Genomic DNA, 27,917 nt, shown 5'->3' on the forward strand with positions numbered 1-27,917 from the left:
TTTATTATTTAATTTACAGTATGTTTGGTGTGTCCTTTTGTTGCAAAAAAAAAAAAAAAAAAACATATATAGATGTTGATAGTTTTTAGAAAAATAGCAAAATCATAGGTCATTATTGATTATTATTCTAAAATATGAATTACGTTTATTTCTTACTAAAATTAGATATATTGTATCTTTTAAATTTATAAAGAAAAATAACATCTATGGACTAATGCTCTTGGAAATCTATATAAAGGCTAGGATTCATTATTACATTGTGTCATTGTGTGTTCACAGAAAAACAAACTTCACATAAAGCCAAAAATAGCTTTCAAAGTAGCGAGGTCTTAGTCTTTTATATCCGTCAATGGCTGCTGAACGAGGATTTGGAGATTTGCAACCTTCTATTTGGAAGTATGAATATATTCAATCACTGAGAAGTGAATATAAGGTGTAGTATGATGATGATGATGATGAATATATCCAATCATGCAATTATAAATAGATTCAATAAATGTTTATATACTTTGTTGGACAGTTCCTTTATTTCTTAAGGATAATGCATTGTACAAAATAAAACGATAATATTAGAAAGATAATAATTAAAATTATTTTTGTTTTACTTAATATTTATATTTTTATGTATATAATATTTATAATTATATATTTATTATATATAAAATTACATAATTATTTTAATAATAATTAATAAATATTAAATAAAATAATTTTAAATTATTTGAATTAATTCTTTTATTATCTCTTAATTATTATTGCAAATTTAATGCAGGAAGAATCATACATAAAGAAAAGGGAAGTGTTAAAGGAAGAAGTAAGAATGATGCTTTGCAGAGTGAAATATCATGTTCATCAACTTGAGCTGATTGATATTTTACAGAGACTTGCAGTAGCTTATCATTTTAAAGATGAAATAAAGAGCATCTTGGATAATATTTAGTTATTTACAACATGGAAACGTTCAACACAAAGAAGACTTTGTATGCTACAGCACTTGAATTCAGGATCTTAGACAGCACGGATATGATATATCTGCAGGTTTTCATTAAACCCTTATAATCTGGTTCCCTTTTTAAACATGAACATTTTTTAGAATCACTAAAAAAATATATTTAGTAGAGCATTTTTTATGTTTATTCATTTTTTCAAATATATATATATATATAAGTATTTTTTATAGTTATTGCTGGTTGTTAAAATAAATATTTAAAAATATTTTTTCACACCTTTTTATCAAAAGTTTTAATAATTTTAAATTAGAGGACATGCCATAAATATGCGGATCTAAATAATAAAAGGAAAAAGATTGGAAATTAATTTCTTTTCAATAATCAATAATATTTTCTTCAAAAAAATTTCTTTTTTCCCTAATTTTTACTTATTTATTACTTTGTTCACTGAATATTGTTGGTTAAAGAAAAGAGTAACGATATAACTAATAAAATTTATTTATTTTTATTAATATTTGACTAATTTTAAATTTTAAATTTTAAATAATAAATTTTAATAGTATAAAAATAAGATATTAGTCTAAAATATTGATTAATATTAATAAAAAATGATTTTAATATTTAAAAAAAATATTTTTATTAATAAAAATATAATAAAATAAGTGAATAATATATAGCAAGTTCTTTGCAATAATAGTGATGGCATGTATAGTTGTACACTTGTACTTATGCACCGAGGAAAAAAAAAAAAAAAAAAGCAGCATGGCAAGTAGTTAGTACAAATGTTAATTTGTGATCCACAAAAGTACAAAACTATTGTTGGATAGTAAGGATGGCAACGGCCCGTGGGTCCCCACCTCCATTACCTGTCCCGTCCCTGCCCCATTCCCTCGACGGATAACGCGGACTTGATATCCGCTATCCATAAATTTAAAAAAAAAAAAAAAGAAAAAAATTTGAAAAAATAAAAAAAAAATTGAGAAATATAATAAAAAATAACAGCAATAAAAAATATAATTAGAGGTAACAGAATCAAAATTACAGCAAATAATTAACATAATTAGTATCACAACAATCAGAATCAAAAATATAAATTAGGATTAACAGAATCAAAATTAGACCAAATAATTAACATAATCAGTACCACAGCAATCAGAACATAATCAAAATCACAATAATTAGAATCAGAAATATAAATTAGAGCTAACATTATCAAAATTACTTTAAAGAGACTCTGACGCGAAGAAGCTGACAATTTTGCTGGACGACGAACAAACTCTGATAGCGAGGAGGCCATGACGTGAAGATGACAAAACACGAAGAGACTCTGACTCGACGCTGCTGCCTTGATGACCAGTGACCTCGAGAGTGAGAGGGGAGGATTTTGGCAGTGAGGGATAGGAGGTGGCAGACGATGAGAAGACGCGGCGAGGCTTCGACGCGAAGAGGCTTTGACACGAAGATGCATCGACGCGAAAACACACTCCCTGCTGCAGTGAGCGACGAGGAGAAGACGACGACTGGGGACGATGCGACGTGGAGAATAAGACGAGGTGAGCTTGACGCTGATCATGACGGACTGATGGTGAGCTCGGGAGGGGGTAGGAGCATGACGGACTGACGGTGCGGTGAGCGACTAAGCCACTGAGGACGTGGGAGGTGGCGGTCGGCAGTGTTCGAGAGAGGAGAGGCTGAGGGTTTGACGAGGAGAGGAGAGGAGAGGAGAGGAGACTCTCTGAAGCAGTGAAGCTGAAACACTGGAGCTTTGAATTTTTGACTGCTAGGGTTCTTCTTCAATGAGTCATATATATTATATATATATATTGGGAGTATTTTGGTCTTTTCATATAAACGGATTAAACGGGTCTCTACGGGGCGGAGACCTCTACCCTCCTCCCGCCCCGTTTATTATACGGGATCTCATCCCCGCAAGTAGAAAACAGCTCTCCATACTTGTTCCTGCGGGTAAATTCCTGCGAGTATTCGTCCTGCCGGAAATTTTTACCATACCTATTGGATAGGGAATAATAGACGTGTGATGTGACTGTTCATCAACTATATATAATAAAGGATCATGGAGACAATAACAAATTAGAAATCAGTCTAAAACATGTTAAGATTATCTCATTTTATATTTTTTAGTTATTATTTATTTTGTTTTATATTTTTAAATATTATTAAAATAATTATGTAATATTAAATATAATAAGTAAGTAATTGTTTTACTTGTGGTAAACATTGCAACTTTCACTTTCTAAATCATCATTTTACATCGCATCAAAGATTTTTCACTAAAATATATAAAGTTCAACTCTTGTTAACAAATGGTAATATGTAGGAGTTTCTTACATGAAATTTATAGGAGTTTCTTACATGAAACATTTATTTATTATATATGTCACACTTTATTAGTAATTTTTAATTATGTTAATGATGGGCTAATATTGAGTGATTCAAATAAAACGTTTGGGACACCAATAGAATGAAAAATAGTTTGAGACAAGATTACTATATAGTATATACTCCTAATAACATTTGGTGGAATATAAGTAATAGTTTATCCTTTTCTGTTTTTCTTTTTTTTTTTCTCACTTCTATCTTTTATCTATTTTTTCACAATATCTTCCTCACATTTTTCTGTATAGTTATCAATTTTTTCAAAAATTGACACATTTCCCTTTTAAACTACCACATTTTTCCTCAAAATTTTTAATATTTTTAAATTAAAAGGGCATGCATAAATCTTTAAATATAAATGGTAACAAAAAATCTAGAGATTGGAAATGAATTGTTTTCGGAGAATAATTAACAATATATTTTTTAAAAATTTTTTCCTCTCTTATTCTTCTCATTTATTACTTTATTGATTAATTATTAGTTAAAGAAAAGTTGGTTTATTAGTAAAACAGGTAAAAGAATAAGTGTAAATAGAGCAAGTTCTTTGCAATAGCATACATAGTTGTACAAGTTTATGCGAAAAAAAAAATACCAAATGGGTCATTTATATAAAATATATATTAAAATATAAAATATATTAAAAATAGATTAAATAATACATATATTTATATATAAATATAAAATAATTAATTTAGTAATTAACTTTTAATATATACATAATATTTTTATATTAAGTAGTACCAGTGTAATTAATTTGTGGTCCACAAAATTATGGCTTATACGTGTTGCCGCACATCGGCTATATATAATTTTCTTTTAGTTTTAACTTTATGAAATCCAATTACGACTGTACATATACAAAAGATATTAGTCACCAAAAAAAAATATACAAAAGATATTTAAAAGCAAGTATGTAACTATATAAGTATTAACCTTAATTAAATTACTTTTTCTTTTTATTGTTGTAGATGTGTTTGATTTCTTTCTCAAAGAAACAAACAATTTCGACGAACATCAATCTTCAATTGGCATTGAGGGAATTTTGTCACTATATGAAGCCTCATTTCATTTAGTAGAAGAAGAAACTATATTAGATGAGGCAAAAAAATATAGTTCAAAAATTCTCAAAGAATATGTAAAAAGAAATGATGGTAGCTACATATCCCTCTTAATCAATCATTCATTGGAGTATCCATTACATTGGAGGGTGACAAGATGGGAGGCCCATTGGTTCATCAACACATATGAAAAAAGTCACAATTTGAATCCTACATTTCTTCAGTTTGCTAAATTGGATTTCAACATTGTTCAAAGCATTCACCAAGAAGAGTTGAAGGATATGTCAAGGTAATAACAAGACATCATGAATTTAGAAAAACACATGAATACTATTTTATTTATATTTCTATTATTATATATTTTTTAAAATTGTTATTATTTGTTATCATATATAAAATTTTAAAAATTAGAGATCAATTTATCATTTTTTCTTAATTGAAAAAGGGATAAATAGGTCCTTGACCTTTTGATTCGCAGACATTTAAATTTTTGAAGATTTAAAAATATATTTAAGTAGCTGACGTTTTTAAAATCTAGACATTGATCTCTAGATCTCATGTTCACTTGGGTCTGTCAGACTTAATGAAAAAATCAAACGTGATTCCCGTTGTACTGACCTAGTTGATACGGATGCACACGTGAAAAAGTTTTTAAAATTGGAAAAATTAAACTTAAAAATCAATATGTCCAGATTTTGAAGAGGTCGGGGACTTAAATGTGTTTTTAAATTTTCAGGGACTTAAATGTCTGCAGACCGAAAAGTCAGAGATCGATTTATATTTTTTCTTAATTTTATTATTTCTCAAGTATAAATTATGATCATTATTTGAAATTAGTTTAACAATTGGTATATGATATTGTGTACTAACCCTAATTAGTTTTTATTGTATCTTAATTAGGTGGTGGAAAAAAACCTACTTAGCACAGAAGTTAAATTTTGCAAGAGATAGGTTGATGGAAAACTTCTTTTGGACCGTGGGAATAAATTTTAATCCAGAATTTGGTTTTTTTAGAAGAACTATAACAAAGGTCAATTGCTTCATAAATACAATAGATGATATGTATGAGACTTTTGGCATTTTAGAAGATTTAGAGCTATTTACCAAAGCTATTGAAAAGTAAGCATTATTATTGTTATTATTGCTATATGATATTTATTTATCTTATACAAACTTTTTATTAATTCATAAATTTTCGTTCATGAATTCTAGATGGGATCTAAGTTTTGGTATGGACAATCTTCCATACTACATGAAAATTTGCTTCCTTGCACTCAATAACTTTGTTAATGAAGTAGCTTTCGAAAGCCTACAACATAATGAAGTTTATATTGTTCCTTTTCTTAGAAAATCGGTAAGTAATTATTTAATTTTTGCACAATAATTACCTTTGTTGGCATATATATATATATATATATTATCGTTAACAAAAGATGTAATAAGTCATGCATGTCATGCAAACTTTTTTACAAATTGAATAACTTTTTTAATTATTCCAATTGTTGAATCGCCTATATTATCTTAACTATTATTAGGCATATGTAATAATTTCATAAAATTTGAACATTATCAATAGGATTGTAACCCAATATTTTAAATCCTCAATCAAAATGAAGTTTTATGATGAAATAGCAAATTACTTTCAAGTTTTGTTAAAATTTATACAATTTATTTATATGGTGAAATTTCTTAATTCTAAATCTATTAAATGAAGAAAAAAGCTCAATAAATAATTATGACATACATAACTTCTTTTGCAGGTTCTTAATTAAAAATCTACTTAATATCATTTTGAACTCACTTTTGCAATTTTTTTCCGCTTTTAATTTTTTTCAGTGGACAGATTTATGTAAGGCATATTTTGTTGAGGCAAAGTGGTACCATAGTGGTTATATACCAACTCTTGAAGAGTACTTGGAGAATGGTTGGAGATCTTCAGGCTCCCATGTTATTTTTCTTCATGCTTAGTTCACAATTCCACATGTATTAAAAATGGAGCAATTGGATTCCTTAAAAGAATATCCCAACATAATTCGTCTTACATCAACATTTTGCCGCCTTGTTAATGACCTTGGTACATATAAGGTACGAAAACAAAAATATATACTTCTAGTGACATGTTACAACTTATATATTCTCTTCTTCTTTTCTCCTTAATTATTAAAGATGATTATTCATTGGAACAAAAGAATAATTATTTCTTAAAAAAACAACATTATCTTCTGTTTTACTTGTTAAACTTTTTTGATTTTGAAATTTTTTAAGATTTATTTTAGAAGTTTAATGTAATTCATTAATAATTTAAAATATTTTACACTACAAGGGAACCGGGTGTTACCTGCGGTAAAATACCAGCCCTTTTTCCAGAGCGCCGCAGATTTGATTTTCTTTTCCCAATTTCTGAACCCCTAAGTTTTGATATGTTTGTGTTTAGTGCAATTTCATATTGGAATCCAGTTTTGCACTTTCAATTTGGATTAAACTAATGTACTTCCTGTGGGACTGTGTGGTTGACTAAATTAAGTAGAATCCACTTTTAGTAAGCAAGAATATCTGCCATTTTTGTGTTTCTGTGTTCCAAGTTTGCTCCTCTATTCAAAGTATGAACCTTCCGAAAATAGCTCTGTTTTCGGTTTTCTTGCTGGAGTGGTGGCTGTACTTTGTTTTTTGATGGATTGAATGATTTACTTTAGCTTAAATTGGAAAGTTGTCGAGCAGAATGGAAAATGTTTTTGTTTTCATCTTTCTCCATAGCTGTAATGTCTTCTTTTGGAATTGTACAATGATTGTGTAATGCGTCTGTTTAATCTCTTGGGTGATATACATTGGAAGTTTTTCTTTGCTTGTGGGAGTGAGGGCTCACCAGTGAAAATGACGGAGCCCATGTACACCCTTTTCATCCCGCAATCATTGCAACGATTACACTTGGTAATCCTACCCCATTTATTGAGAAAAGGCTTGGTTGTAGTTGTTTCTTGTAATCTTGTACTTATGGTTTGCAGTTCCATTTGATAATTTTGGCTGGTTGATGTGTCCAAAGATGTGATTTTTTTTCTTTGAGGAAAAAGGGGGGGGGGGCATTCTGTTTTTTCAAGTGTGTTACCCATTGGCTAATATTATGGTTAATTGAAAAATGCAGCCAGCAGTTCAGAAATAAATAAATAAACTGACATGAACACATTTGGGGATTTAGCTTCATTGAACTAAGCTGGAAAGTTGCAGCTCTTTGATTACAACTTTTATGAATATAATGTTTACCCAAGTAACTGTTCTCTATATACGTCACTCCTTCTATGGTTGATTTTAGGTGTTAGGTTATGACTTGATGATTGAACTTGGTAGGGATGAATATGGTATTTCGTTACTTAAGACTGAAATAATAACATTGAAAGGTTCAATTGACACTGAGGAAGATGCCCTGTCTTCATTATTTTGATGAGCATGGAGTTATATGAGACGTTATATTCTTAGTGATTGACTCATTAGTGATATTTTTAGTGATTGACTCATTAGTGAGATTGTAATTCAAATTGGTCCACTTTAATCATTTTCTTCTTGATTTGGTACCAATTTACTATTTTGTTTTGTGTTAGTGATTTTTAGAACCATATGTAATAATTTGGATTTTTCTGAGAATTATGATGTTTATGTATTTTATTTAAAATGAAGAGATGATAAAGCATTTTGTGAATTTTTGGCTTTTCTTGTCTTCATGGTAGACCAAGTGAAAGTGACTTGTATATTACTGCAAAAGATTTTATCTTCTTTTCTATTATTAGAACAATTGATAACAAGTTAATGGAATTTGTATAACCCAAAAACTGTACCTCTGACTTAGTGATGTGCATTAAGCCGTTTTCTTAATTTATTGTATTTTATTTTTCTGTTTCAAAGGCCAATGATTAGTTTAGTATTAGCCAGACTCCAGTCTTTGCTAATGACTTGCACCTATAAAACTGGTCAAAATTAGCTATAACAATTATTTTTTGATCAGATGTTTAATGTGGTTAAATGTTCATGTTCATTGATACTCAAAAATCTAATTTCTAGGTTAATGTGATTTTTGTTGATTTCTCATAATGTGGGCATTTGTTTATTTTCTGATGATATGAATCTCCCTTATTTTTCTTTTTTCATTTTCAAGGGAAACAATGAAACAAAGAGTTTTGTTTTCCATTGTTCTGCATCTGTCACAATCCAATTGCATCTTTATGGTTATTTTTGGCTACACAAGAATAAATATATTTATAGTTACTTTCACATGTATGTGATCACATATGACACTTCCATCATATAATGTTATGGGAAGATATTAACCATATATATATATATATATATATATATATATATATATATATATATATATATATATATATATATATATATATATATAGCTAGTTACTACAAAATTAGAAGCTTTATGTGCAAATTTAAAGTTTAAAGTGGTCCTGCACACTTTATTCAAGCTTTATGTGTTGAATTGCGCTTGGTATTTCAGTGCTGCAGATTGGAGATATGCTGCAGAGCAGTTTGTGAAGAAACTTCCTGATAAAGTTATTGTACACCGTAAGCTTTAAAATTACTATTTCACCTTTCCTATAATCAACTTTACTGTGATGAGAACCATACGTGATATAAAAACAAGAAAATTTGCAAGTATGAGAAATTGGTAAAAATACAAGTGAAATGCCATCCTTATACATGGTAGCTTTCTAGTGTTATTGTAACTAAATCCAAAATATCTTAACTACGTCAGTAAATCTGGTGGATTAAGTTCTTTTAGATTGAGGAAGTCGGTGAAGTCGATCAAGATAGTGGGACTCATACATGATGAAAATTACAAATTCAATGTTGATTAACCCTCACTTAAATTACTTTCTTAATTAATAAAGCATTATTAATTACAAGTATATTAATTATTAAATGTTAAATCGATTTATTTTTAATTTAACTAATACATTATATTGTAATACTAGATTAATTTCTTCATTTTATTATTTCTCATATTAATATAATATTCCTCTTTTTTCTTGTTCTTTTTTAAGGAAGAAATTTTATTTTTCATTTCAAATATTTGGCATTGGACCCAGAGTTTCTTTCTTCCAGTAATCTTTTTATGAAAGTGCAAAATTATTCAATGAGTAAGCAATTTTTTTTATTTTTCTGTTAGCTGTGTATTATCCTGGATGCTAGTAAATGTGTGTTTTATTATTCGGTTTAGGAGTTATTCTCCCATTCTATATCAAGTGTTAATTATTTACTTTTTCCTCGTGGTCTGACTTTATTTTACGATTTGTTGTCGTTCCAATTTTTTCATTAAACTAGATATCGATAAGAGTTGGATTTCAAAGTCACGGGTTGGTGCAGAATATAGGAACGGTTTGACCAGATTCCTAGATTTTGCATTTGCCAATGCATCATTTGATGAGATGATACGTTATTCATGTCCGAAGTGTGGCTTCTGCCTCTTACAAAATAGAGAGGATGCGTTTGATCACTTGGTGATCAGTCCTTTCCCGTCTACTTACACATTTTAGATCCATCACGGTGAGAGTCGCGGGGTCGAGCGCTCTTGTGACGGACAAGAAGATCAATCTGAACAACATTTCAATGCCCCCATGCTTGATATGGTCCACGATGCATTCAACTTCTCAGGACTTCCCGATCTCGAAGAAGACTCGGAGAATGAACCTGACGGCGGCGCTATTGATGAGTTGCCTTACTTATACAATGAACCTAGTCGAGAGACCCGCAACTTTCATGACCTACTTGAAGACAGGGAGCAGGAGTTATACCCAGGATGTTCAAAGTTCTCTAAGTTGTCTTTCTTGGTGAGGCTCTATCACATTAAGTCCATGTGCGGAGTGAGCGATAAGGCCTTCGGAATGATATTGGAGTTTCTCGCAGACGCCTTTGTGCATGCCTGGATTCCATCCACTGTGCACGATGCCAAAAAATTCATAAGAAAACTCGGTCTCGCGTACAAGAAGATAGATGCATGTCCAAATGACTGCATGCTATACCAGGGCAACGACCAAGAGCTGACCAAATGCAAGCAGTGTGGGACATCGAGATGGAAGCATAAGACTAAGAAGAACTCTAGGGTGAGGATCAAGATGGTTGTCAAGAAGAACGGCAAACCACAAGCAGCGAAGATTCTTCGTTACTTCTCCCTTATTCCACGATTGCAGAGGTTATATATGTCTAGTAAGACAGCCGTTGACATGCTGTGGCATAAGAGAGGTCCTAACTCTGATGGTATGTATAGCCATCCAAGGGACGCCAAGGCATGGAAGTCATTTGACGTACGATATCCCGACTTCTCTCGTGATCTGCATAGTGTTCGCCTAGCATTAGCTAGCGATGGCTTTAACCCTTTTGGGAACATGAGCTCGAAGTACTCAATTTGGCCAGTGGTTCTTATCCCGTATAACATGCCGCCCTGGATCTGCATGAAACCCACTTCGTTTATCCTCTCTATGATTATTGCTGGTCCTAAAATGCCTGGAAATGACATAGATGTGTACCTAGAGCCATTGATCAATGAGTTGAAGCAATTATGGAGGGGTGTTGAAACTTATGATGCAGTTGAGAAAAAAACCTTCAAGATGCATGCTGCGTTGATGTGGACAATCAGTGATTTTCTAGGCTTGGAAAACTTATCTGGGTGGAACACGTACGGTGGGAGAGCCTGTCCTGCATGCAATTTGGATGCTGAAGCTAACCGCCTTACACACAGCCAGAAATGGTGTTTCATGGGTCATCGTTGCTTTCTGAATCATGACCACAAATACAGAAAAGACCGGTACTCCTTTGATGGAAAGATAGAGGATAGAGGTCCGCCTATTAGAATCTCTGGTAGAGACATTATCCGGCAGTTAGAGGGTGTGCATGTCCAATTTGGCAAGGTGCAATCGGTTACGGGGAAAAGGACACGCGGACAGCAAACTCCCATGCAAAACGAGACTCCTTGGAAAAAGAGGAGTATATTCTTTGAGCTGCCATATTGGGAGAACAATGAATTGCGTCACAACCTTGATGTCATGCACATAGAGAAGAATGTGTGCGACAACATAGTATTCACCATAATGAACGTAGTCTTTCCAGATGGATACGCTAGCAACATTTTCCGCTGTGTGGATTTACGACAGCGCAAGTTGTTGGGGCTGAAAAGCCATGACTATCACATTCTAATGGAATATCTACTTCCAATCGCATTAAGGAATGCATTGCCTCTCCAAGTGTCTTCTGTCCTGACGGATTTGTCATCCTTTTTTCGTTGATTATGCAGCAAATCCATAGACCCTCAACAACTTCCTCTCCTTCAGAATCACGTGGTTCATACTCTGTGTCACATGGAGACAATTTTCCCTCCTTCTTTCTTCACAGTGATGGTTCACTTGACAGTGCATCTGGTCGAGGAGGTGCGTCTCGGTGGCCCAGTGTATTATCGGTGGATGTACCCAATTGAACGGTAATTATCAAACAGAATTATCAATTTTTCCCTTAATTAGTTCTTATGACACGTGTTATATTCCCAAAGGTACCTATGCCGTCTCAAGCAGTACGTGGGTAACAGATCACAACCAGAGGGCTCAATTGCAGAGGGATACTTATCCGAGGAGATTCTCGTATTCTATTCAAGGTACTTAGATAATATCGATAGTAGGATTAATCGATCATTCCGTGTTGACGATCGACCGCGTGAAGTCATGCCTGATGAGAGTGCAACCATGTTCCCAGAGGTTGGAAAGGCGATCGGGGCTGCTTCTTTTTACACCCTCACACCAGCTGAAAAATTACAAGCTTACCGTCACGTATTGGTCAATTGCCTGGCCGTGGAAAAATATATTGAGTAAGTGCATTTGAAAGTATCTACTTCGTATGATTTTCTATAGTTGGAGAACCTGACATGAAATTTTTGTGACGTTTCTAGTGAGTTTAGGGTGATCACAAAGAGAAAGTTACGAAGTAGGACAAGGTCACAACAAAACATAGACAGTGTTGTGCACAGAGAATTTTCCTATTGGTTCAAGCGTAAGGTGAATTGTGGTATCATTTATACATATACATATTAATAATGGTGTCATATTATTCGTATCCCAAGATAATGAATATTCAATTTGTTCACTGCCAGGTTACATTGGGAAGCAGCATGCACCCGAACTAATTGCAGTGGCTTGCATGTGGGCCCAATGTTCAAGTTAGCCGATATACATCTTATAACATAAATGGATTTAAGTTCAGAACCCTCTCGAGAGAGGAAGGGGTGAAAACCCAAAATAGTGGGGTGTATGTCACTTCTGACACTAGGAGTTACGCAAGCAAGCACGATAGTAATGTTGCTGTTGGTAGCGTCTCGTATTACGGAAAACTAGTGGACATCATTGAGTTAAATTACAGTGGTCAATTCATAGTTGTCTTGTTTAGATGTATCTGGGCAAACACCACATCTGGCAGAGGTATAAAACAAGACTCTTTGGGACACACAGTGGTTAACTTCTCTCATCCAATTCATACCGGTGGTCGAGAAGATGATGAACCGTACATTCTTGCATCTGAGGCTCACCTAGTATACTATGTCGAGGATGAAGCTGATAAAGAATGGAGTGTGGTAATCCATGTGAACCCAAGGGACATGTTTGAGTTTGACATCGAAGGTTTGTCATTGAGACGGGACGACGATTTGGAGGAACCAACCACTGATGCCATCGATAATTGCGACGAGGTTGCCTATATATAGATGTCTTCAGATACTAATTCTGGACATTTGTGCTATTTTTATAGTGTATATCACTGTTGAGGGTTATAAGATTGCATAAATATTAATTAGCAACTAGCATATAATAGATTCTTAGAACTTGGATACACCTGATGTATATTCCTATTTATTTACAATTAATTTACCTGGAGAATGTGATTTTTTAAACATATGTATTGCTCAATTTATTTAATCAAGTAAGATGTTACTAGATTGTAATTGACACTATATATTGACTGACATTATCTTTTTTGCCAGGGAAATTGGAAGAGAGGGACCTCTTTCTTTGTGCCTCTAGCGTCTTGTTTTGCAAGGCGATGATTGAGGCCTCCCTGTTCTCTTCACTGGAGCACTCAAGGTCATTCACAAGAGACCTATGGTTCAACAAATCGCCCATTCATTCATGGCTGGACACATTCTCAGCACACAGGCACTCATCTGATGCTATTACTATTGCGCGTGGGGATGTGTCTGCTCGTATAAAGGCTGCTTGGCTTTATTTCTACCTGCCATAGCAAATCTAGATGTTTTATTATCTTTAATTAAAAGGCACTTTCGAAAGGGGCTAACATATTTGAAAAAATGGACATTGCAGGGGTTGCTTCAATACTTAACAAAGTACCGCAAGAAATTTGGCTTCGGGTTCGTCACTAGCACGAACCGTACCTTTCGCAACAAATACTGGAGGAGGTGCAGGTACCGTTTTTAATATTTTTAACTAGTGATTGTATGATTTAAGGAAAATAAATAAAAATAATAATAAGGGAGTAAGTGAATGAGAAGAAAAGCAAAGAGTGTGAGTGGGATTATAATAATTTTGTCCGATGAGTTAGGAAGAAGAATGGGGTTGTGAATGAAATGGGATGAAGACTTGTGACTCTGTTGGGGATGCTGGTTACATCATCATATTATTGATTATTAACAACAACTCATAATTGGGTGCATCTAATTAACTCAATCCTAAAATCCTATAGTTTGTAAAATAACAATAATAATTGTTTAGGCATTTTGGTATGTTGATAAGTATATTTATTTTTCTCTAAGAAAAAAATTCTCAAACTTTTGAACATGCTGTCTACGTGATTATGGGTGTGCCTTGTTTTCAGGTTTATGTTTTTGTTTGTTGTTTCTTCTTCCAATTAAAGAATGGAAGAGGCAGTACGTTACTTACGAGGGGGAGGTGTTTACCATCTTCCCTCCCATCATTTTCCCATTTAATTGTGATGACTTTATGATTGCTTACTAAGCATGTTTGATACTTGTTAGGTACAATTATTTTGTGATTGTTTATTCGCGTTAAGAAACTTTTGTTTGTTTAGTGTTTAGTTAATCTAATTTGACCTCACAGATTGAGGTTCTCTTGTATTTTAGAAATTGTTAGTTAGTTTCAAAGGACTAATTAATTAGTTCATCATTTGATTTGATGTGACGACTAAGAAATCACCACTCTAGTAGTATACCATGTCCTTTCCTTGGACGCTCCTAAGTATGAGTTTCAGTGATATTATTTAAAGAAAGAAAGAAAGAAATGGAGGAACATATTTCATATTTGCATTTCATTACTTTCTTTTTATCTTTTTGAATTTTAACAAGTCCTAAAATTTATTAGATATTTTATAAATTTTGATACCATATTATAAAATTACTTATTATAAAAAATTTAATTAATAGAAAAAAAATACGAATAATTATATATCAAACAATTCTTAAATAATTTACTTCTTATTAATTTTCTTAAATTAGCATATATAGCACTAGTAGTATCTCAGAATTGATGCGAGTTTCTTGATTTTACAAGATTCAATTTTAACTATTAGAGTTAATTATGTTAATTTTAGAGTCTTTCTTCTTAAAGTTTGAGTTAACTACAGCAACTTTAAAGAAATAATCAAAGGTGAGAAGAAAAAAGATCCCTTTGTAACGGGTTGGATTCTAGCCCTTGTTGACTGTATGTACTTACTGGCAGCCTCGTAATTTGGTTAGTGTTGTTGATGACTGTATGTACTTGCTGAAGTATATAGTAATTGCCTTTGGTTAGTGTTGTTGATGACTTTTAACTACCAACTACTGCACCTTATCAGCTACAACCTCATTAAACTTGTGCAGGCATGATATCAGAATAGTCTGCAAGTTGAACTTGAAACGGCATCTCGGGAGGAATTCACTCTTATAGAAAGAGGTCTTACGAAACTATGGGAACGTAAGCCAAACCAGCAGTTTATAACATGGCGCTATTTTGTGCTTTGTTTTTTGTAAAATTTGTGACTTCTAATAACTTGTTTGCTTACGGTGTATCTGTTAGGTTTGTCTCAGGAAAAGACTCAAGAAGTTTCGGAAGAGACTGGCGAGGTAGTTCAAGATTCAATGCTCGAAGAAGACGTTGCGCCAGATAGTTCTGATAAGGTTGTCTCTAAAGGACACCAACCTTCCATCATAACCTTTGACCTCAATAAAACTCCAGAGGAGAATGATATCTGTTGACTCAACTCTTTATTATTAGTCTGAGTTATCTCACGAAATATTAGGACTCAATTGAACAAAGTGACTATTTGTGATTTTTCCTTTGCTTGTTGAATTTGATGAAGTAGTAATGAATTTGGAAGAGATTAATCTCAAATTACTATATATCTAACATTAGATTTATTTTAAGTTTTGCGTGCATAAGTTTATTTTTTATTTTATTTTTTATCTTATTTTATTTTTTATCTAATTTTATTTTTTTTCACTTTGAAATTTACCAGTGATCAAATTCTAGACCTCTTAGATATAGAATTTTGATATCACATGTCATAAAATTATTTTTTCTAAAATTTTAAACTTGTAGAAAAAGACAACAGAATAATTATATCATTAACATTATATTTTTTAATTTTGATAAACGTTTTGATTGAATCAATATAAACAACGGTATGTCTGCCTCCTTCATCTCACTGAATAAACAAAAATGAAATAATAATAATATATGAAGTAGAGAAAATTAAAATATTAAAAGAGCACAGAGTTTGGCAAATAATGTATGTAAATTTTATATTTTTTTTAAGGTAAGATAGTGATTTGCAGTTTATTTTAAAGTAAATTTTCTATCCTTTTGAGTGTATATCATAAGAATTTTATAGTGAAATGATTGAGTTATGCATGTAGCTTTATTAAGACAAGTGTATCCTGTAGTTAGGAAACAAGAGATTGAGTTCTACAATTCCATTCTTTTTTCTTTCTTTCGAGTTTGGTTCAAGTTATATTTCAAACTAATTCCACCTATATTAATAATTAATAACTTTAAATAGAATAATATTTAAATTGGTACCTAACAATATTTATATGTATAAATTAGTCTTGAATAAAATCTTTTTTGACAAATTACTCTCTTTTTAAAATGTTAGATAAATTAATTTTGAATAAAATAAAAAACCAAAATAGTCTCAAATACTTCTTAAAAATTAATATATACTTAACAAAATAATATGGGAGGTAAGTTTATGTTTTTTGTAATTTTTAGTTTTAATAACCTATAATACTTTTAAAAACATTACCAAAAAAAAATATTCAACACAGATGTACGAAAACATATTTTCATTCAACTATTTTTATATTTTATATAAAAATATAAAATCAGTTAATAAAATTAACATAAATATTTGTTTATAAATATATGCATAATAAACTAATATATTCGTTAAGTATATATTTTTTATTGTAATTTTTCTTTCAATATCTACTAATACTTTTAAAAAAATTACAAAAAACCAAAAAACACAAACTTAAATTTTAAATTAGATAAGCCACCGCCCCTTAAATCCTTATTTTTCCCTAATACCAATAATCCTTATTGTAGCTTGCTTCGTCCAGGTTCATCTCCTCCACGTCCGTCTCTGCGATTTGCCAGCGTCCTGGAGCCCCTTCTCTCACTGCCCGATCCCCCGGTGGTTCCTCTCTCACCCTCACTCTAGTCATCCCGCTGCAGGTAAGCACGATTAATCCTAGTTCCTCCCTTCAATATTCACAGCATCCAACTTAGGCAATGCTATTAACGATAATATGTTTAGTTTGCATTTAGTATCTAAGGATTCCTAGAAATTCATTAGACTGAATGGAACCCCTTAGCAATCTTATCAAATTTTTTATTAAATTGATTGTCCATATAAATTCATGTTTGATTATCCAAATTTAAAGTAGGCCTACAAAAGTTCCAAGCTCCAACATCAATTTTCAACTCATTGATTGCAATTTTTATAAAACTCTGTTCTATTATAACTAAGTATGATGTTTTTTCAATTTGTTAAACATGCTACTCATAAGTCCCAAGCTTAAAATTAACGTCCAATGAATATTATTATGGTTCTAGACATTATAGAGAAATTGTGACTACGTCAATGTTTTTTTTTATGCCTAACATATTTGATTTCCTTGTTAATATACTCTCTTAACTAATGTACTCATGTACTCTCGTATTTTTCAAATGCAGTTGGGAAAGATGATAATTTATATTATGATGTACATATTAATTGTTATTACTGCGCTATTTCCGGCTTACTAATTTTTTTATCTAAGCTATATTCGGGTTAATAAAAATGATACATGAATAATTATATTTAACATAAATAATTGAATAATTATATTTAACATAAAATAATTATATTTAACATGAATAATTACATTTAACATAAATTAATAATTTGATTCTAGGCATTATAGAGAAATTGTGCCTACATCAATATTTTTTTTATGCCCCACATATTTGATTTTTTTTGTTAACATGGTATCTCAACTCATGTACTCATGTACTCATGTAACTGGGGTATGCCGGTGTCCTTTTTGCATGTTAATTTATATTATTATGTACATATTAATTGTTATTACTTCGTTTTAATCCGAATGCAGTTGGGAAAGATGCCTCGGGTAGGTCGCTTCACGAAGAAAGCCCGTGTAGACACAGCATGTCAGTAGCCTCAAGTAGGAGGTCATGCGGCTTCAACTTCGTAGAGAGCGGGCTGCCCAATTCCGCCGCCCAGTGGGAGTAGTGCCCCCACATCCTCGTCTTTACGGCCCTTTCGTCCGCCCCGAACCGAACCACTGCCTGCTCCACAGGCTTCCATGAATGATGTTCAAAACTCGGAGCCGGACGCCGAAGAGGTAGATCCAGAGGCAGATGAGGTAGATTCTTTTGACCAACATGTGGATAACCTTTTTGCTGCACAGGATGCTCAGAAGCGCAAGGGACGCAAGACCACAGAATTTTGGATGTTAAAACAATTGGTATAAGAGAACTTATTTAATTCTACTTTTCATTGCCCTATTTTTCTATGATGTATTCGCAGCTTGACTCCAATGGTAGCTAACTAAGAATTAATATGTTTTACAGAATCTGATGGCACAATCAAACAGGTCAAACTGAGTGTGAAGGAAGCTATGAAGCCACCTAACAAAAGAAAGGTCGTACTCAGGTTTAACAGTGTACTGCAACCAGTTGGGGATGAAGCAGGTCTACTGAGCGGTGTTATGGGACTGCTAGGATCTGACTACACCAAATTCCCAATCTGCGAGAGGGACTGGAGAAAGGTTCGCACCAAAAACAAGGTCTATAATGAAATAGTAAAGGTAAAATGTTATTTTTATTTCTTCGTACCATTCCAAACTCATACTTTGAACACTATTCACAGCTTAATTTTAATGTTGCAGGAAATGTTCCATTTTGAAGAAGATAGTAGAGGAATTATAAAGCATATAATATTCAAAATGCTAGGAAGGGCTTGGAAGGAAACGAGGAACAAATTATACCATCACTGCTATGACCCCGAACTTTCACTTGCAGCAAATATTGAAAACCGCCCAGATGGAATTACTGCAGACCATTAGAGAAAGTTTCTCGATTATCGCAATAGCGAAGAGACACAGGTAATATAGTTTTGTTTCATAATAGACAAAGTCCATTTATGCTTCATTTAGTTCGTTAGAACTAGTGTCTAGTAACTCTTAATTTGATGGCATGACAGGAGAAGTGTAAGAAAAATGCCGAGAATCGATCAAAGCAGCTTTACACCCACACCGGCGGATCGAAAAGCTTGGCAAGGCTCAGAGAAGAAGAGGTAATCTAATTTTGGGAATGTTTTTGAACTATCTGTTCCTCTACCTTATTCACTTTGTCATCATTATTGGTACAGTCAGAACGACAAGGGAGGACAGTTAGTAGAGGAGAGTTGTATCTCTTAACGCACAAAAGAACTAATGGCTCCTATATCCATGATGCGGCTCGCGCTATTGGAGTAAGTAATGTGTTCAATCCTATGTTTTAGTTTTTAAAATTTTATTGGAAGTCTGTGCGGTTAGCGACTAGCTAATAAATGCTCTTAATTGCTTATCTATGTGTGTAGGAAAGAAATGAGGCTATTGATCAAGGCGATGAATCTTCTAGACTGTTATCCCAGAATGATTCGCTTGCTCAAGCTCTCGAAAAAGAGCGCCCGGGTAAGGTGCGTGGCATGGGATTGGGGCCGACTTCTAGTCAAGTCTTCGGTATGAATTCCCATCAGCCGAGCAATGGTTTTGAAAGGGAGGAGACCCAAAGGGTGCTGCTTGAACTACAATCAGAGTTGGCAGCAGAGAAATTAAAAAGGAAGGCAGTGGAGGATGAAGTAGCAGCTGAGAAGACCAAAAGACAGGCAGTGGAGGATGAAGTAGCAGCTGGGAAGGTCAGGATGTAGGCAATGGAGAGTGCTTTGTTATGTCTACTTCAAGGGCAAGGTAGGAAGCTGCCAACAGACGTCGCCACATGGATGAGTGCGTTGGAGGGACAGAATAGAAAGTAGATCTTAGGATTGTGGAACCTTTTCTTCTTTCAGATATACACTTTTATTTTGTTGATTATGCAACTCTTAGTAAGGAGTACACTTTGTTGATATTCGGATAATTATATTGATTAAATTAATGGTTTTGCTATTGTCGTTTACCCTGCAATTTATTTTTCGAGATTTTAAATAATTTAACTTACTGATATTAAGAACGATTTATAAAAATGAAAAAAATGTACATTGAAATAAAAAATGGCGTGGATTACCAGTGTACAAAATAGTATTTTTGCGGCCATTTAACCGGAAAATAGTGGCAGTTGCGAAATAGCCGTTAGAAATTTGAAAATTCAGGTTAGGAGATAGCGGCGGTTTTAAACCACCGCCAGTTACATTTCAAAAAACATTGGCCGTTAAACCGCGACGTTTTAAAACCGCCGGTAAATGCATTAGTCTTTAAACCGTGGCCATTAAACAGCGGCGGTTTCAAACTGCCGAATATTTCGTGTCGATCACAGATTTTCAAATCGCGGCGGTTTTAAACCGCCGCTAAACATTGCGACGCTAATCTTGGGTTTTGCGGCGGTTGTGCTGGCGGTTCCTGAGAACCGCCGCAAAATCATATAACCACTCCCTAATAGGCGACGCTTAATAAACCGCTAGAATCCCATTTCGCGGCGGTTTGAAACCGCCGAAAATCACTCCAGGAACCGCCGCTATTTCCCGTTTCCCTTGTAGTGATTACCACACAATCATTCATTTATATATGTTCTTTTAAATTATTATTTATATAATGTATATAAAAAAATAATTATTCTTTGTCAATATGACAATATATAATTAAATAGAAATACAAAATTTATTTATAATAATTAACTATATATTAAAATTAAATTTTTTACTTAAATAATTTATTAATAATTGATAATATAAAATATTTTACACTATTCTTCGATAATATACGTTCATGCCCATCATTCCATTCACTTGAATGATATAATTCAAATCCTTGAATTTAATTTGTTAGTAATCTAAAATAGTTTAACAATGTGAGTGCATATTAATTAAATTTTATTTTCATCGTTGATCTTTAGCATGAGAAAGAGACTGGAGATGCTCCTTCATCAATTCAATGCTACATGAACAAAAGTGGAGCTTCAGAGGCAGAGGCATTGACGTCAGGATTTTTGCCAGTAAAGAATGTCATAAAAACAGTCGCGTTGTAGATATAGTCTCTAAACCGACAGAAATCCTTTCGTACAAACGTTTTGGTTGTCACAAGTAACAAACCCCTTTGAAATTGATAACCGAGTATTCAAACCTCGGGTCGTCTTCTCAAGGAATTGCAGGGAAGTATGTTCTTATTATTGGTTATGAAGATTGTAAATTGGGGGTTTTGAGAAATTTGGAGTTTGGGCAATGTGCACAGGTATATTTAAATGACAAGTAAAAAAAAATAAATTAACAATAATAAAATCTCTTGACAAGGTATGGAGAACCGGAAATCCTGTCCTCGTTATCCTTATCAGATGTGATGAGAATTGGATTTCAATCCCACTTAGTTAAGTCAAGTGGACTAATTAGCTTGATTCTCAAGTCCTAGTCAACTCCTGTGGAGAGACTAGTGTTTATAGCAATCCTAGCTAAAGCAAAATCAGCTAATTTCAACCACTCCTGAGTTTGACAACTCAAGTGTTACCAATCACCTAACCAAAGCCAAAAGGGAAGAAAGTCTACTTGAATGAAAATAATTTGGATAAACACAGAGCATTAATAAATTAAAGAGAACAATCATAAGTCTGAAATACCTCAAATAATATTAATTGAAAGAGTAATCTGTAACATAGAAGAATTCATAAATAAAATTGAAAAAATAATAAAAATAAAGAACCTGGGATTGAGAGCTACTCCTAAAAGTAAGAGAAATCCTAAATCCTAATCCTAAGAGAGAGGAAAGAACCTCTCTCTCTAAAAACTACATCTACTCCTAAAATTGTGAATTATTGTAAGCCTTCATTATGAATGGATGTATTCCTCCACTTTATAGCCTCTAATCTGTGTTTTCTGGGCCGCAAACTGGGTCAAAAACAGTCCAAAATTCGCTGGTTTCAAATTTTGCCACGCTGGATTTCTGTCACTGCGATGCGGCCGCATAGATCACGCGGTCGCGTCGCCTAGCGTCAGGGAAGCTATAGCATATTATATATCAAATCGAAGCCCCGGACGTTAGCTTTCCAATGCAACTGGAACCGCGTCGTTTGGACTTCTGTAGCTAAAGTTATAGCCATTTGAGTGCAGAGAGGTCAGGCTAGACAGCTTAGCAATTTCTTCAACTTCTTGTATTCCTTCCACTTTTGCATGCTTTCTTCCCATCCTCCAAGCCATTCCTGCCTTATAATATCTGAAAACACTTAACACACATATCAAGGCATCTAATGGTAATAAGAGAGGATTAATAATAAGCAAATATAAGTCCAAAGAAACATGTTTTCAATCAAAATACATAATGAGGAAGGCAAATGTAAAACCATGCAAATAGTATGAATAAGTGGGTAAAGAGTAGATAAAAATCACTCAATTGAGCACAAGATAAATCATAAAATAGTGGTTTATCAACCTCCCCACACTTAAACAATAGCATCTCCTCATGCTAAGCTCAAGAGAAGCTATAAAGATGAAGAGGAATGGTATGAAATGCAACCTATGAATGCAACTACATGCTAAATGCTTTTACTTACTTAGTTAAGAGTAAATAAGTTCTCCAAGACAAATACAAACCAATTTCCACTAATTCAAATCAGACAATAAAAAGCAAGTGAACTTGTAAGATAGCTCATGAAAGCAGGGAACATAGAATTTAAGCGTTGAACCCTCATTGGAAGTGTATATCACTCTAATTTCTCAAGTGTATAGGGTAATTCACTCTAGTCTTCTCTAATCATGCTTTCTAAAACTTTGTTCTTCATCTAACCAATCAACAAAATTTAGTATACCAATGCAAATATCATGAGGTCTTTTCAAGGTTGTAATGGGGCTGAGGTAAATGTAAGGATATATGTATGGCCAAGTGAGCTATAATATGAATCTTTAATTAACCTAAGCTCTCACCTAATATACATATACTCTATATACTTTTAAATTCATGCCTAGCTACCCATAATTCCCACTTTTGTATAATTCCCATACTCATGTATCAAATTTTCTTTAATTTTTATCACATGTGCATTGATCTTTTATTAAACTTAATATTGGGATAATTTTGTCCCCTTATTTATTTTACTTATATTATATATATATATTTTTTTTTCTTTTTCTCTCTTTTTTTTTAGAGAAATAAACATAACTTATCAATGCACATGGAATTTTCTATTATTTTTCTATTTTGATTTTTTATGAGTAGGTTCCCAAATTCCCAATATTCAAATAAATTAGAAACATGATACATTCCCTTATTAACCCATGTTCCCACAATTTCCCCACACTTAGTTGATGCACAATCTTTATCTTAAGCTAACCAAAGATTCAATTGGGATATTTAATTGTTTTTTTGCTTAAGGCTAGTGATGTGGTTATAGAACAGAATAAATGGGGATAAAAAGGCTCAAGGTGGCTAACAAGGGTGATGTAAAAGGTAGGCTTATTTGGGATAAGTGAGCTAATAACAAGTAATGGCCTCAATCATATGCAAGCATGTAAATATACTAAATAATGGACATATAGAATGGAACAAAGCAAAGATTGCAATCATAGAGAAGTAAACACACAAGAATAAAATATTTATGGTTAAATAATGTAACCATATAAATAAGCTCAAATCTCACAGGTTGTGTGTTCTTTGGCTCAAAAACTATGTTCCAAATACAACTTCAAACAAGTTTTAACATAAAAAATAATAATTTTTTTCAATTTAAATTAGTGAAAATTTTCAAAAATAGAGTCCTAAAAAGAATTTTATTACTTTAACCAAGTAGTAACTAAATGCACAAAATCAAATAAACATGCAATCAAATATGCAGATGCAACAATGAACAAATTAACATTGGTGTTGAAATAGGAAATAACTAACCCATGGAGATCGGTATCGACCTCCCCACACTTAAAGATTGCACCGTCCTCGGTGCATGCTAAGATGTGCAAGTGGATGGGGGTTGTGGTTTCTCAGCTGGGCTCTTTTTTGTTCCTTTCCTTGCCGGCGGTTTGGGAGTAGCTTTCTCCTTTCCTTCCTTGGTGGCCATCCTGAAGAAGAGAGGAGAAAGTAAATTAAATTCAAATAGATATATAGCAAGGAAGAGAATGGAAGAGTGGTGATGGATGCACATTAGGATGTAATTGACATTAACACATACTCTCGAGTACATGTGAAAAGCCAGCAATGAAAAATAGCTAGTGCATATGATAACAATTGAATGTAAGGTGTTTATTGGCATGCAGGCAAAGGCATGAGTAGCATAGATCAAGCATTCAATGTCCAAGTTAGATTACCAAGTCTTTCAAACTAGCAACATGTTTGTATTGACAATTAATTTCAATTAATACAATAGTAAAGGGAGTTTATGAAAAGCAAGCATTGAATAGTAGAATAACATAGAGAAGTGCATAATGCCATATGAGCTTTTTCACAAACACATAGCATGCATGGTGAAGAAGGTATAGAAAGTATTACAGTGAACATGCAAGCAATCCTTTAAAGAAGATAATAATAATTGTCAAACATATAATGAGGAATAATGACTCAAATAAAATTCTAACACCAATGAAAATAATGCAATGAATGAAAGTATGCAAATAAATGAAATAAAATAGAATGGAAGTGAAAGAAAATAAGAAAGGAATAAGAAAGAAATAAGAAAAGAGAAGAAAAATAAGGATTAGGGAAGAAAGAGATAAGAAAATTGGCTGAGCTGGATATTCTGTGCGCCGCCTGTGACGCGGACGCGTGAGTGACGCGGTCGCGTGGTGCGTGATAAGGTCAGGTGATGCGGACGCGTGGGTCACGCGATCGCGTGGCCTGTTTTGTGCGTTTGGCGCGAGTGCAGCCTCGTGGTCGCGCAACTCTCTGTTCGAAACTCTTTTTGCCAAAATTCTGGGTGACGCGATCGCGTGGTCGACGCGATCGCGTGGTCGACGCGATCGCGTGAGTGGCCATCATGGGGATATGACGCAGACGCGTGAGGCACGCGTTCGCGTGGTGAGGTTTGGGCTACCAGCACGAGTCCAGCCCAACTCTAGCTCAACTTTCGGTCATACACCATTTACGCCGATTTCAGGTCACGCGGCCGCGTGGGTGACGCGGTCGCGTGGGAGGCTATTTTTCCAAATGACGCAGACGCGTCATCGACGCGGTCGCGTGGAGTCAATTTGTGCTAATGGCGCGCCTCCAGCCCTACTCCTGCGTAACTCTCTGTTCGTTTTTATTTTTCTCCCCTCTCCTTGCGACACGGACGCGTCACTGATGCGGTCGCGTCGCGTACTCGCTTTTTTTTTTTGTAATCTGAAAAATGCAGAATGTAGTGTTAATATGAATGTGATGCAAAACTCCAGGTTCAATATAACAAAATAAAATAAAATTCAAAAACAAATAAAACTAAATAAAAAATGAAAAAGGACGATCATACCATGGTGGGTTGTCTCCCACATAGCACTTTTAGTTAGAGTCCTTAAGTTGGACATTTGGTGAGCTTCCTGTTATGGTGGCTTGTGCTTGAATTCATCCAGGAATCTTCACCAATGTTTGTGATTCCAGTGTCCTCCGGGATCCCAAACTAAGCATGTAAAGCCCTTAAGAAGCTTCAAACAGATTCTTAGGCTCTCGGAGTGACAAATGCCAGAACAGATTCCAGGATCCCAAACTTTACTTTTACACCCGTTTTTGTCTCGATCTGCATTTTTCTAGCTGGGTGAAAGGTGATCTGAATTCTCACTACAGTGACCAAACAGCTTCCTAGACCCATTCAGTTGAGCTTTATACCAACCTTTGCGTTTAAACTTAAAGCTTCCAACCATGATGAACCTTGCTTGACAATTCTTATCACTGGCCATCTTCCTCTTACTCTTAATGCCACAAAGAGCTCTAAGTTGACCATCCGTCTCCTATAGCCCATATTCAAGTGGGATTAGAAAGCTAAGGGATATGAAATTTACCCACTTGAATGTTGTGAAGGATGATGGCAACTTAGGGGGAGGTATTTTCAATGAAATTGCAAGTTCCACTCCCTTGTGCTCTTCTCTGACAACTTCCACCTCCTTGTAAGCTTCTTCAATTTCAACCTCTTCCAAGTCTTCAACCAGGGTATGCCTTGGAGGTTGTACACCCTCCTCAACATCAAATGCAACCGTCTTGGAAGGAGGCTCTATGTCTTGACTTTCCCATGGAGGTTCAGCATCTCGCAAGTCTTCAACCACTTTTTCCTCTTTAATAATTACTGCTTTGTCCAGTAGTTTTAATATAAAATCGTACTCATCCTTGATGATTTGCTTTCCATGATAACTCCTTTCAATTGTTCTTTCATCTTCAAGGGTGTTTACTACCTTCACCTTTAGGGCCTCCTCTAGCTCCTTATGAAGTATGGATTCGCAAAGATGATCCCTTCTCTCTTGTTCCATGTCAATAGCATCATTGGGATCATGTTGCTCTTGGATTGATAGATGTGGGTGCTCTTCCATGGATGGTGGTGATGGGATGGAGAGATCATTCTGTGGTTGAAAAGGAAGTGTACTAGAGCTTGAGGGTTGATTGTTGAAGGTATTTGGTGGTCTGATTTGGGCGACGAGAGCTTGTATAGTATAGTTTAGATTGGCAAGTGCTTTCTCCAAGGAGGTTTGGGGTGGATCTATGTATGGTTCATTTGGTTCATAAGGTGGTTGGTATGGTGGATGTGGGTCAGGGTCATATGGAGGTGAATGGTGGAAAGGGGCTTGTGAGTATGGTGGTCCAAAGTCATGTTGAGGAAAGGGTTCATAGGCATATGGTGGTGGTTGTTGATAATCAAAAGAGTGCTCACCATAGCCATTGCCTTGATATGCATCACAGAATGGTTGTTGATAGTCCATTGGAGGTGGTTGTTGCCATGAGGGTTGATTAAATCCTTGTGGCTCCTCCCATCTTTGATTCTTCTAACCTTGATGCCTGTTCTTATTATAGTTTCCATTTCTAACAACAACATTGGAATCAAACTTGAAGCGAGAGGGGTGAGAATTCATAGTAGCTAATAAAAAATTAAAAACAAAAATAAAAATAAATTTAAATTAAAAGGTTATTTAAATTTTGAATTTGAAAATTAAATTTTGAGATTTTGAATTTTAAATTTTTGAATTTTTAATTTTTGAAATTTGAAAATTGAAAATTTTTAAATTTGAATTTTAAAAAATTTTTAAATTTGAATTTTGAAATTTGATTTTTGAAATAAGATAAGATAAAATAGAAATTTTAAAATAAAAAACCAATAACCTCTTAACTTAAGAAAAAGCAAAAATAAAAATAAAAATAAAAATAAAAACAAATAAACAAGCAAAAATAAAATATTTACAATAACCAATAATAAGGCACACGTTTGCAATTCCCCGGCAACGGCGCCATTTTGACGTCAGGATTTTTGCCAGTAAAGAATGTCATAAAAACAGTCGCGTTGTAGATATAGTCTCTAAACCGACAGAAATCCCTTCGTACAAACGTTTTGGTTGTCACAAGTAACAAACCCCTTTGAAATTGATAACCAAGTATTCAAACCTCGGGTCGTCTTCTCAAGGAATTGCAGGGAAGTATGTTCTTATTATTGGTTATGAAGATTGTAAATTAGGGGTTTTGAGAAATTTGGAGTTTGGGCAATGTGCACAGGTATATTTAAATGACAAGTAAAAAAAATAAATAAATTAACAATAATAAAATCTCTTGGCAAGGTATGGAGAACCGGAAATCCTGTCCTCGTTATCCTTATCAGATGTGATGAGAATTGGATTTCAATCCCACTTA

General features: G+C 33.8%; 1 protein-coding gene and 1 long non-coding RNA gene across 17 annotated transcripts; both read left to right on the plus strand.

The window, feature by feature from the left end:
- Window positions 1–247: 247 nt before the first annotated feature.
- On the plus strand, window positions 248–20,099 carry LOC112772101 (terpene synthase 10). Of its 16 annotated transcripts, XR_011876257.1 has the most exons (18): window positions 248–433; window positions 773–1,038; window positions 4,316–4,694; window positions 5,306–5,524; window positions 5,618–5,759; window positions 6,242–6,490; window positions 8,904–8,971; window positions 13,425–13,596; window positions 13,762–13,862; window positions 15,273–15,366; window positions 15,469–15,569; window positions 17,013–17,127; window positions 18,045–18,419; window positions 18,526–18,761; window positions 18,843–19,058; window positions 19,157–19,249; window positions 19,325–19,426; window positions 19,535–20,099. It is a non-coding gene; the product is annotated as a terpene synthase 10 (long non-coding RNA). The 16 variants fall into 16 exon arrangements; XR_011876255.1 differs by having other exon boundaries at window positions 13,425–13,862; window positions 16,999–17,127; XR_011876254.1 differs by having other exon boundaries at window positions 13,425–13,862.
- On the plus strand, window positions 18,258–19,864 carry LOC140181355 (uncharacterized). Its single transcript, XM_072224898.1, has 6 exons — window positions 18,258–18,419; window positions 18,549–18,761; window positions 18,843–19,007; window positions 19,157–19,249; window positions 19,325–19,426; window positions 19,535–19,864. The coding sequence occupies exons 1-6, from the start codon at window positions 18,258–18,260 to the stop codon at window positions 19,862–19,864; spliced, it is 1,065 nt and encodes a 354-aa protein (XP_072080999.1).
- Window positions 20,100–27,917: the final 7,818 nt, after the last annotated feature.

The sequence above is a fragment of the Arachis hypogaea genome, chromosome 18, assembly GCF_003086295.3.
Source record: "Arachis hypogaea cultivar Tifrunner chromosome 18, arahy.Tifrunner.gnm2.J5K5, whole genome shotgun sequence".
Taxonomy (NCBI): Eukaryota; Viridiplantae; Streptophyta; class Magnoliopsida; order Fabales; family Fabaceae; genus Arachis; species Arachis hypogaea.

Coding starts and splice junctions, on each gene's coding strand:
- LOC140181355 (XM_072224898.1), top strand. CDS start 18,258: ATGAATGATGTTCAAAACTCGGAGCCGGACGCCGAAGAGGTAGATCCA. Junction 18,762..18,842: donor TCTATAATGAAATAGTAAAG/GTAAAATGTTAT, acceptor TTAATGTTGCAG/GAAATGTTCCATTTTGAAGA. Junction 19,427..19,534: donor ATGCGGCTCGCGCTATTGGA/GTAAGTAATGTG, acceptor CTATGTGTGTAG/GAAAGAAATGAGGCTATTGA.